Raw genomic sequence first — 11594 nt, forward strand, 5'->3', positions numbered from 1 at the left:
ACCTTACTTCTAACTACTTTTGGATAACTTGTTAACATTACAACATGAAATCCATGTCTTAAACYTTGCAAAGAAATCTGCTTGACACATTAATGTTACTTCAAATCAAGTTTATTTTATATAGCCCTTCGTACATCAGCTAATATCTCGAAGTGCTGTACAGAAACCCAGCCTAAYACCCCAAACAGCAAGCAATGCAGGTGTAGAAGCAATGCAGGTGTACTTACCTTACAGATCACGAAGTCAGCTAATTTCCACACCATTCATATGCAAATGTATTTGATTCATACACTGCCTTGTCTGGCTGTCATGTTTTTATTTTAACCTGCCCTTCCCTTATCTACACTGAAATAATATCATTTCAGTCGTTCTCAATTAGGATATATTATTTTTTATCTCACATAGCTCATTAGTACACCCTTGTGGTTGAATATATATGTGCAGTATCTATTGTAGATCCTCAGATACATTTACATTTAAGTTATTTAGCAGACGCTCTTATCCAGAGCGACTTACAAATTGGAAAGTTCATACATATTCATCCTGGTCCCCCCCGTGGGGAATGAACCCACAACCCTGGCGTTGCAAGCGCCATGCTCTACCAACTGAGCCACATGGGACCAGATACAACAATGAATTATGTGGAACTAATAAATAGACAGACCGTTCTCTCTGCTACCACACAGCAAGTTGTACCGATGCACCAAGTCTGGAACCAACAGGACCCTGAACAGCTTCTACCCACAAGCCAGAAGACTGCTACATAGTTAGTCCGGGTAGCTATTAGTTAACTACTTAAATATCCATACTGAACAAACATATTTGTATTTATTATGGATCCAAACTAGCTGCCTCTTCCTGGGGTCCAGCAAAATTAAGGCAGTTTATACAATTTTAAAAATATTACAATACATTCACAGATTTCACAACACACTGTGTGCTCTCAGGCCCCTACTCCACCACTACCACATATCTACAGTACTAAATCCATGTGTATGCATAGTGCGTATGTTATCGTGTGTGTGTGTTTGCATGTGTCTGTGCCAGTGTTTGTTGCTTCACAGTCCCCGCTGTTCCATAAGGTGTTTTTTTTTATCTGTTTTTTTTAAATCTAATTTTACAGCTTGCATGAGTTAATTGATGTGGAATAGAGTGTGGAATAGAGTTCCATGTAGTCATGGCTCTATTTAGTACTGTGTGCCTCCCATAGTCTGTTCTGGACTTGGGGACTGTCTTGTGGGGTATGCATGGCTGTCTGAGCTGTGTGCCAGTAGTTTAGACAGACAGCTCGGTGTATTCAACATGTCATTACCTCTCATAAATAAAAGTAGTGATGAAGTCAATCTCTCCTCCACATTGAGCCAGGAGAGATTGACATGCATATTATTAATATTAGCTCTCTGTGTACATCCAAGGGCCAGCCGTGCTGCCCTGTTCTGAGCCAATTGCAATATTCCGAAGTCCTTTTTTGTGGCACCTGACCACACGACTACTGAACAGTAGTCAAGGTGCAACAAAACTAGGGCCTGTAGGACCTGCCTTGTTGATAGTGTTGTTAAGAAGGCAGAGCATCGCTTTATTATTATAGACAGACTTCTCCCCGTCTTAGCTACTACTGCATCTATATGTTTTGACCATGACAGCTTACAATCTAGGGTTACTCCAAGCAGTTTAGTCATCTCAACTTGCTCAATTTCCACATTATTTATTACAAGATTTAGTTGAGGTTCAGTGCTTTTAGAAGTATTTAGGACTAACTTATTCCTTGCCCCCCCCACTCTGAAACTAACTGCGGCTCTTTGTTGAGTGTTGCAGTCATGTCAGTTGCTGTAGTAGCTGACGTGTTGAGTCATCCGCATACATAGAAACTCTGGCTTTACTCAAAGTCAGTGACATGTCGTTATAAATGCAACATTCAACAATTTCAAAGGTTTTACTGAGTTAGTTCATAAAAGGAAATCAGCCAATTGAAATAAATTCATTAGGCCCTAATGGATTTCACATGACTGGGAATACAGATATGAATCTGTTGGTCACAGATACATTAAAAGGAGGTAGGGGTGGGGATCAGAAAACCAGTCAATATCTGGTGTGACCACCATTTGTCTCCTACAGCGTAACACATCTCCTTCACATAGAGTTGATCAGGCTGTTGATTGTGGCCTGTGGAATGTTGTCCCACTCCTCTTCAGTGGCTGTSCAAAGTTGCTGGATATTGGCGGGAACTGGAACAAGCTGTTGTACACGTCGATCCAGAGCATCCCACACATGCTCAATGGYTGACATGTCAGGTTAGTATGCAGGCCTTGAAAGAACTAGGACATTTTCAGCTTCCAGGAATTGTGCACAGATCCTTACATTTTAGAGTGGCATTTTATTGTCCCCAGCACAAGGTGCACCTGTGTAAGGCTCATGCTGTTTAATTAATCAGCTTCTTGATATGCCACACCTGTCAGGTGGATGGATTATCTTGACAAAGGAGAAATGCAAACTAAAAGGGATGTAAACATATTTGTGCACAATATTTGAGAGAAATCAGCTTTTTGTGCATATAGAACATTTATGGGATTTAATTTCAGCTCATGAAACATGGAACCAACACTTCACATGTGTTTACACTTGTGTTGATCCTTTTTGCACTAACTCTTGACTCATCACTACGCTGCTGTTACTGGTTATTATCTATCCTGTTGCCTAGTCACTTTATCCCTACCCATATGTACATATCTACCTCAATTACCTCGTACCCTTGCACATCGACTCAGTACTGGTACCCCGTGTATATAGCCATGTTATCATTGACTCAGTACTGGTACCCCGTGTATATAACCATGTTATCATTGACTCAGTACTGGTACCCCGTGTATATAACCATGTGATCGTTGATCAGTACTGGGGTACCCCGTGTAATTACATGTTATCGTTGACTCATACTGGTACCCCGTGTATATAGCCATGTTATTTGACTCAGTACTGGTACCCCGTGTATATAACCATGTTATCATTGACTCAGTACTGGTACCCCCCGTGTATATACCCATGTTATCATGGACTCAGTACTGGTACCCCCGTGTATATAGCCATGTTATCATTGACTCAGTACTGGTACCCCGTGTATATAACCATGTTAATCGTTGACTCAGTACTGGTACCCCGTGTATATACCATGTTATCGTTGACTCAGTACTGGTACCCCGTGTATATAACCATGTTATCGTTGACTCAGTACTGGTACCCCGTGTAATATAACCATGTTATCGTTGACTCAGTACTGGTACCCCGTGTATATACCATGTTATCGTTGACTCAGTACTGGTACCCGTCCGTGTATAATACCATGTTATCATTGACTCAGTACTGGTACCCCGGTATATAACCATGTTATCATTGACTCAGTACTGGACCCCGTGTTATAAACCATGTTATCGTTGACTCAGTACTGTACCCCGTGTATATAGCCATGTTATCATTGCTCAGTACTGGTACCCCGTGTATATAACCATGTTATCGTTACTGATTGCATATTTATTCCTTGTTATTGTTTCTCTCTGCATTGTTGGGAAGGGCCTGTAAGTAAGCATTTCACTGTTAGTCTACATCTGTTAAAGAAGCGTGTGACAAATAATATTTGATTTGAATTGAATGGTGTTGTAAATGGTGTTGATGTTAATGGTGTTGATGTTGATGGTGTTGTAAATGGGGGTGTTGTAAATAGTGTTGATGTTAATGGTGTTGTTAATGGTGTTGATGTTAATGGTGTTGTAAATGGTGGTGTTGTAAATAGTGTTGTAAATAGTGTTGTAAATGGTGTTGTTAAAGCAAAAGAAAATGTCAGTTTGACATTAAGGCTTCCTACTCCAAATGTCGCCAACAATAACACCGTTATATTTCAGTATTTCAGCTGAAATCAAACCTAGAAAACCGTGTAGCACATCTCACTGTGAATAGTTCTGTTTTAGTTGGCAAGCCAATGGAGGACAAGTATTTTTTAATATTTCAGATACATTTCTCAATATAACATTGTAAAAACAACAATAACCTTCTTGTAACATGAGCCAGTGTGAATATTGTGGTTGTGACTGACTGGGGACCTTAAGTGTTTAATAGTCTACTTCTGCAGTGAAACAATTCAAAGCCCACTCCTCTACCACACACACCATGTTCTTCTGGAATCACTCCTTCATCCAAATATTTCCCAGAAAATATAGCACCTATTTTTCAACATACCGGTATGTATTTTTCTACATTTAACTCCATATAACTATTTTTCTCCTTACCAGATCCATTGTAACCTTTGCTATTTAAGCAGGTGCAGCACCCTTTGCAGTCAAGCAGATGTGGAGGTGAGAAGAGAAATGCTTTGATGTTATGAGTATGTGGTGTCTGATTTAAGTCAGTTTAGGGCGATGTGTCCACCCATCCTTTTTAAGGGCTATAGTGGCCATATGAACATATATTTAATCATATCCAGGAATTACCATGATATCTACTCCGGCTTCTTTCTGAAAGACACTTTGTCTTTGGTCTCTTGGAGTTTCTCTGCCAACTTGTCCTTGTTATCCCCAATCCTCCCTGACAGACGATCTCTGGTCTCTTCCATCTTCTCAGAGAACCTGTCCTTGGTCTCTTCCATCTTCTCAGAGAGGCGTTCCCTGGTCTCCTCCATCTTGTCCTGCAGATACTCCTTAACAGGCGGTGGGGTGGTCATGTGGCCATGTTTACGGAGGTACCTGATCGAGAGGGACGTCCCCCCTAATGTCACGGTGTACCTGGCTGGGGTGGCAATCTGACAATAAACAACATGGACATTGTGGTTAATGTGATGTGTTAAGATTAATGTMGTGATTTAGCTCAGGACCAACACTCAAAAGAACTGTCATAGTGCAACATGCAATGAGATGAGCATTCTTACCTTGTACATGGCATACGCAGTCAGTGCATAGCCACTCTGGGAATGCTCCAACAGCTTAACAAGCTTCTCCGGGAATCCAACATACTCCAGAAACGGAACCACATTTATACCCCTAAATGGTTCATTTAATATGGTTAATTTTCTATGACACATCAAGTCAGMCAAGTGTCAACAACTAAAATAATGACCATCACTGAGCCCACCCTAGTCTGAGCCTAAATAAAGCAGGCCAGACGTACACTATTCTGATTAAACAATCAGGGTTGTCTATCTAAATGAGACTCAGTGGTGCCTGTGTCAGCCAGTAACCTCAGGTTYACCGGGGATGGAGAAAAGCCCATTATCACTAATGCCCYTATGGAGAGGAGAAACAGCCTCAGAAAAACATCTCACATTGTACATGAATGTTTATGGGTTTGTCCCTTCTCATTTCACTTTGCTAAGTAATATTTTGATATTGCTGTACAACTTTATTACTCGTAACTTTCTGCATGGCAGCGTAGCAAAGAACTGTTTGTAATTAATAACTRGTTCCTTATTATGTACTTTGTATTTCATGCTGCATTTTTGTGATACAGAGCTCCCTTGCAAAAGAGACATTGGAACTTTCCWACATAGATAAAGATGAAATAAAACTTACTGCATGGCAGCATAATAAAACGTCCCGAACCACATGGAGGAGGTGATGAGGTGAAGGGGAATCATGACCTTCCCATACTGCTTTAGAGTCCTCCTGAACCTCTGGACCAGCCCAATGGACCGGTCCCCCAGGATATCCTCCTGGCCTGGGTCAGCCTGGCTATGGCCCTCTTCCGTGGTGGACTTACGGGGTGCTGTGGTCCACACTGCTCCTGATGTGCTCACCCAGCGTGGGCTAGGGATGAGGCAAGCGTTCCTGAGGAAGTAGGAGGCCATCCGTGGACCCAAGATGGTGGACGGCTGCAAGGTAACTGGGCCCAGAAGCATGGAGCGCAGGGCAGCTGATTGCCACAAGGCTCTCTGGTTAAAGAGATGCTGCATCTTCTTACTGTTGCTGCKTAGTCCACCCTCTGTAGCAAAACAACATTAGACACTTGGTTCCAATGAGCGTTTTTGTATTCACACGTTTTATTCAACAACATAGCTAAAACCAATCATTATTGATGTGATCAGAAAAGTTACATTTTTTCTCAACAATGGATGACATTAACGCGACTAGTGTAATACTTGGTGCATGTTGAATGTGTAAAACAGTCATACAGAACAATGCCATAACTACCTTAGTTGAATAACGGTTCAGTAAAGTTGATCCAGCTGCTGAAATGGAAGACAAGCAAAGTTATCTAGGATAACCATCCAACTCAATGTTCTATTACTCACTCATGTTCAATGAACTTCTATCTAATTATTCAACCACCATTTCATGTAGCTGGTCGCTACACAAATCAAAGCATTGATTGCATTAATAGTTCAAGGTGTTGCCTATCTTTAATCAGCCCGACAATGTTATACTGCAAGGCAAACGCAGCGTTCCATTGGAAGTGAATGTACTTGTGTACCAAAACGCAATGATCGAGGTAGGCACGTCGTTGGCTAACTAGCCGTAGGGGTTAGTTAGCAACATTTTAATTGCATGTAACCTTTATTTAACTAGGCAAGCCAGTTAAACAAATTATTATTTACAATGAAGGCCTACCCGAGCCAACCCCTCCCATAACACGGGAGACGCTGGGCCAATTGTGCTATGTCCTATTGGACTCCCGGTCACGGTCYGTTGTGATACAGCCCGAGATCGAACCAGGGTCTGTAGTGACGCCTCTCGCACTGAGATGCAGTACCTTAGACCGCTGCGCCACTCGGGAGGCCCCAAACACCGCACAACGTTGATGGCAACACACAATGTAAGCCACCAACAAAACATACATTWATCATCATATATTTAAAGGAACGTACTTGACAATCCGACATGGTGTTTCGTTCTTTCAACCCAGGCTAAAGTTTAGATTTGTCCTTCTGGCATTCAGCAGAAAATCCTCACGTCGCATAAATATTACGTCAAGTGATAGGCCCGCAAGGATTTGTGGGAAGAGTAGTCCAGACATCCGGCAGCTCTGCACCGCCAAACACGCCACTGACGTTTGTTGCGTTTTCTACAAAATTGAAAGCATCACTTGATCACCAAAACACAATGAAAGCATGTTGATTTACTTCACATATTGCATAATGTGTTCCCCTATAGCTAACAGATAATGTGAGAAAAAGTAATATTACATAATGGCAGTCAGTCATCAAAAAGCATCCATTCGCACTCCGGGCCAGTGGGGGGCGGGATACCGTATATGTTGGTGTTGGAAACTACAAAATGACGACCGTCGCAAACGCTTAATGGCGGAAAACTCAAGTGAGTGGGAACACTGTTTTTTCTAATGTTATGCGGTGTTGTAGCTAAATGTACAGTGCCGTTCGTTAGCTAGCTTTTTTCCATAATGTTTTCAACACGTTGAAATAATTACATTGTACTTACTCTTTGCACCAAGCTACTTTTAAGTGTGTGTTTTTCATATGTGRAAATGATGCTATCCAGGATGAAATATGCTTAGCCAGCTAACGGTTAGCTTGCTACTGTAACCAACGTTAGTTAGCTAGCTGGTGCTACTTCCACTCTGTTACACATTGTTGTTATTGATCTGTTTCCAGTTCAGAAGTTGCTCATCTCATATACAGAACACAAACAGCTTTTATACTGTCTAATTAGCTAAATAATTTAGATGCATTTGAAAACCAAGTACCAGTAATGTTAGCTTAGATACATTTCACTAGCATTTAACGTTAGCTACCTTGTTCTGTGAAAGTAAATAACATCTCTTGATTTTACAAATTATTTGCAGAATTTTACTGAAGTTGAACGTGCCATTGCAATCATTTTGACAAAACACTCCTGCKAAAGTTGACTCTTCTCTGACCAGTGGAGATGGCAGAGGTTGATCAGGCTGTGGATCTGTCCAAGACAGAGACAGGAGAGGGTGGGAATGGCCATCTGTCTTCCASTGCAGACCGAAACAGTGGGTCCAGTACAGGACAGAAGTCTACCACCAAGAGGACGCATGAAGATGAGGAAGAGGACGACAGCTCTCCAACTAAGAAACAGGTAAGAAATGGATAAATTAGAAAGCATCTGAACTTATTAATTAGATAACTATTGAATGATATATCAGTGAATCATCCCTCTCTCGTTCTCTCTCGCCCGCCCCCCATGTTCCAGCATGGTCATGGAGAYAAGGTGGCGACCCACTACAACGCGCTCCAGGAGACCGGCCTCGCTGCCAGGAGCCAGAGCAGAATATTCTACATGAGGAACTTCAACAACTGGCTTAAAAGTGTTCTAATTGGTGAGATTCTAAACTACTATTAAAAATGTTTCCACTGTTCATCTGCTAGCTGATTTAAATACAGTAGATTCCTCAGGGCAAGTTTGCACTCAGTTAGTCTTTGTGGTCATGATATCTTGTAAACTAGTTGACCCTCCCATCRTCCCAGGTGAGATCCTGGACACGGTGCGTCAGAGCCGCAGAGAGCTGTCTGTTCTGGACCTGGGCTGTGGGAAAGGTGGAGACCTGCTCAAGTGGAGGAAAGGACACATTAGCCGGTTGGTCTGTGCAGGTAGGTACAGGACAATATTTAGCCATTTTTTTTCTGTCTGAGTAACAGTCAGCACGATTACAAAAAGCTTGTTCCCAACCACATCTAGGATCTTTCTCAGTCTTCCCTCGATTGCTTGTGTCCTCTCCTCACTGGTGTTCTGAGCAGTAGGTAGAGAGGACATGAGAAATGGGGGAAGGCCTGTTGAAAAGAAGCCTTGAGGTGAACTACGGTTTATTTTTCATGTGTTGTGTTGTCAGACATAGCAGCAGTGTCGGTGGAGCAGTGCCAGGTTCGTTATGAGTATATGAGGAAGAGGGGTCATCCTAACGAACGTATCTTCTCTGCGGAGTTCATCACAGCCGACTGTACCAAGGTACACACAGACACACCCTCTCTCTACACATACAACACAGTGGTAATTTGTTTTGTTCTGAAAAATTAGAAAATCTGAATATCACAATGTTCTGTGTGCAGAAATAGATTGCCTAAAAATGTAACTTTCACTCATACATTATCCTATTGAGGCCCAGTGTCAGAGGCACCGTGTCACATTGCCTAGTGTAGAGGCACCGTGTCACATTGCCTGTTGTGGAGGCACCGTGTCACATTGCCTGTTGTGGAGGCCCCGTGTCACATTGCCTAGTGTAGAGGCCCCGTGTCACATTGCCTAGTGTAGAGGCCCCGTGTCACATTGCCTAGTGTAGAGGCCCCGTGTCACATTGCCTAGTGTAGAGGCACCGTGTCACATTGCCTGTTGTAGAGGCACCGTGTCACTTTACCTAGTGTAGAGGCACTGTGTCACTTTACCTAGAGTAGAGGCGCCATTCATTCACAACATTCTTCCAACCTCTCAATACCACCAACGTTGCATGGTGGTATTTAATCTGTTTCCCTTCTTTCTTCAGGAGCTGCTGACAGACAAGCTGAAGGATCCTAAGATGGAGTTTGATGTGACCAGCTGTCAGTTTGTGTACCACTACTCCTTTGAGACGCAGCAGCAGGCGGACCTGATGTTGAAGAACGCCTGTGAGAGGCTGAGACCAGGAGGATACTTATGGACCGCCCAGATGCATATACTGGTGATACAGTTAGATACTTCATAGTCACCAGACATATGTACTGGTGTTAGTAGATACTTACAGAAGATCAGACATATGTACTTTGGTTTAGTAGATACTTCTAGTCTGAAATACAACAGAGTCATATATTGGGATCTGAGTATGTTATAGATACTCTACTCACCTACACTGAGCCACATTAACTGTTGTTAGTGAGATATTCATTAGTCACCTAACACAGACTACTATGGTGAGTGTTAGTTAGATTATCTTCTAGTCACACCTTTAGACATATGTACTCGGTTGTAGTAGACTTCATAGTCCCCCAGACATATGTACTGGTGTTATTAGATCTCATATGTCCACTAGACATCATGATGTCTGGTGTTAGTAGATACTTCATAGTCACACAGACATACAGTCTGGTGTTAGTAGATACTTCTAGTCACCAGATAGACATATGTACTGGTGTTATTAGATATTCATCAGTCCAGACAAGTCATTAGTACTTAGGGTGTTAGTAGTATTCATAGTCAATCAGGAGCCATAGTAATGGTTTAGTAGATACTTACTAAGTTGATAGAGTCACCTGAGTACCTAGCTGTGTTATACTAAGTCAGATGGGCCTTGATGGATGGCATGATAAAGTAGACTGATGGGTTGTTAGATTCTTTTCCCTCTTTCAGAAAAACGTTGTGGAACCGTTGAGACTTCCAACTCCTTATGGGTACAGGCCGTTTATTTCCTAAGCGCTACGTTTCTAGAAAGGGGAGAACTACTACTGTTTCGGCTGAGAGGAGTGGTCTAAATCTGTTCAAGTATGACTTTAATTGAGCTAGGAAGGGGGTTTTGGTACCCATAATGTCCCACTCTTCCACTGTGAGGTTTAGTAATTTTTACTCTGTTTGAAAGAAGATAAAAGTGTACGGGATTGAGTTAGGTCATAGTAGATCTCCCTTCTGCCGTAAGAACTCAACTTAGAAGTAGCATTAGTATTGACTAAAGGGTTGGGCACATGAACTGAGCGATTGAGGAGAGAAACATTTAGATTGTAGCAGTCAGTTTCGTTCGGAAGCAGACCACTTCACTATCTGTTTATGGTTATGCCAATTACACTGATTCCTGAAACAGCACATAAGAGTATCAGGGATTATTGATGGACTTGTATCGTACCCCCAACAAAAAGTTCTTTTCGTTGAGTACGGAGTTTATATTTTACATTTTACCACTCTAAATTAAGATAGAAGCTTTACCCAATAATACTAGTGAGCGAGCTAGGAGAATGATTGCAAGCTACAGTATTATATACATTGAGAGGATGGTACAGATAACTGTAAAACCCTACGTGAGAGAGAAGGGAACTACTGAAAGCAGATATTAGCTGGTGAATGGAGCGAGAAGGAAGAGTGAAGTATGAGCTTGAGAGAGGAGGCTTTTGAGGCGCTAGGAATCGTATGTTTTTGAACTATAGTTCATCTCGAAGAGGAACTAGAAGAAGGACTAATTCTTCTATGGAGGAATTAATGAATGTCCTGAATGATGAGAGTCTACTAGTCTAACAAGTATACTTAAGACTGGCTACTGAGGAGAGCTGAAAGGAGAAATTAATTGATCCTCAACGTGCATGTGAAATAGTATTCATACTGGCACTACCAAGCATAGTAGAGTGCAGTAAAGTCTAAAACAAGCTCTATTAAGCCTTAATCTAAAACAGCTCTATGATGATGTAGTAACAATACGATAACATTCTGAAGACCTGGCTACCAAGTATTTATGTCTACATCCTAAAAAGCTATACTATGATGAGACAGGCTATAGCTATCTAGGACATCTATTAAGCGGTCTACACAACAATCTACTATATAAACGAAGAGATTAATATGTCTATCTAAACAGCTTGTGTGAGAGCGCACACTGAGAGAGCTGAAGAATGAAAAGTCCCACATCTACCTATATATATTGACTGGTAGTTAAATAAAGTTCAGAAGTGAAATTTGTGAACT

The 11594-nt window shown here is 41.8% G+C and overlaps 2 protein-coding genes and 1 long non-coding RNA gene across 4 annotated transcripts in view; 1 reads left to right on the forward strand and 2 right to left on the reverse strand.

Annotated features, from left to right (window-relative positions):
* Positions 1 to 2941: 2941 nt before the first annotated feature.
* Positions 2942 to 3363, reverse strand: LOC139028669 (uncharacterized). The gene is made up of 3 exons (XR_011480887.1): positions 3181 to 3363; positions 3061 to 3138; positions 2942 to 3015 (listed from the first exon to the last, which is right to left on the reverse strand). It is a non-coding gene; the product is annotated as an uncharacterized lncRNA (long non-coding RNA).
* Positions 3364 to 3971: 608 nt separating this feature from the next.
* LOC111972702 (uncharacterized protein C18orf19 homolog A) lies at positions 3972 to 6963 on the reverse strand. 2 transcript variants are annotated; one of them, XM_023999749.2, is made up of 5 exons: positions 6845 to 6963; positions 6171 to 6205; positions 5553 to 5961; positions 4913 to 5024; positions 3972 to 4786 (listed from the first exon to the last, which is right to left on the reverse strand). In XM_023999749.2, the coding sequence occupies exons 3-5, from the start codon at positions 5930 to 5932 to the stop codon at positions 4487 to 4489; spliced, it is 792 nt and encodes a 263-aa protein (XP_023855517.1). In that variant the 5' UTR covers positions 5933 to 5961; positions 6171 to 6205; positions 6845 to 6963; the 3' UTR covers positions 3972 to 4486. The 2 variants fall into 2 exon arrangements, with proteins under 2 accessions (XP_023855517.1, XP_023855516.1); XM_023999748.2 differs by having other exon boundaries at positions 6171 to 6208.
* Positions 6964 to 7203: 240 nt separating this feature from the next.
* Positions 7204 to 11594, forward strand: part of rnmt (RNA (guanine-7-) methyltransferase) — a 34268-nt gene continuing 29877 nt past the window's right edge. Inside the window, exons 1-6 of the mRNA XM_070446584.1 lie at positions 7204 to 7292; positions 7780 to 8039; positions 8154 to 8280; positions 8429 to 8551; positions 8791 to 8906; positions 9439 to 9620. Coding sequence (XP_070302685.1) covers positions 7863 to 8039; positions 8154 to 8280; positions 8429 to 8551; positions 8791 to 8906; positions 9439 to 9620 — 725 coding nt within the window. The 5' untranslated portion in view covers positions 7204 to 7292; positions 7780 to 7862. The remainder of the gene's footprint in view (positions 7293 to 7779; positions 8040 to 8153; positions 8281 to 8428; positions 8552 to 8790; positions 8907 to 9438; positions 9621 to 11594) is intronic.

Source organism: Salvelinus sp. IW2-2015, linkage group LG14, assembly GCF_002910315.2.
Source record: "Salvelinus sp. IW2-2015 linkage group LG14, ASM291031v2, whole genome shotgun sequence".
NCBI classification, from domain to species: Eukaryota; Metazoa; Chordata; class Actinopteri; order Salmoniformes; family Salmonidae; genus Salvelinus; species Salvelinus sp. IW2-2015.

What these genes read in the sequence shown, in the direction of transcription:
- LOC111972702 (XM_023999749.2), bottom strand. Translation starts at nt 5,932, where the DNA reads ATGCAGCATCTCTTTAACCAGAGAGCCTTGTGGCAATCAGCTGCCCTG. An exon ending in TTTTATTATGCTGCCATGCA is followed by an intron (nt 5,025 to 5,552) that starts GTAAGTTTTATT and finishes TGAACCATTTAG; the next exon opens with GGGTATAAATGTGGTTCCGT. An exon ending in CTGCGTATGCCATGTACAAG is followed by an intron (nt 4,787 to 4,912) that starts GTAAGAATGCTC and finishes GTTTATTGTCAG; the next exon opens with ATTGCCACCCCAGCCAGGTA.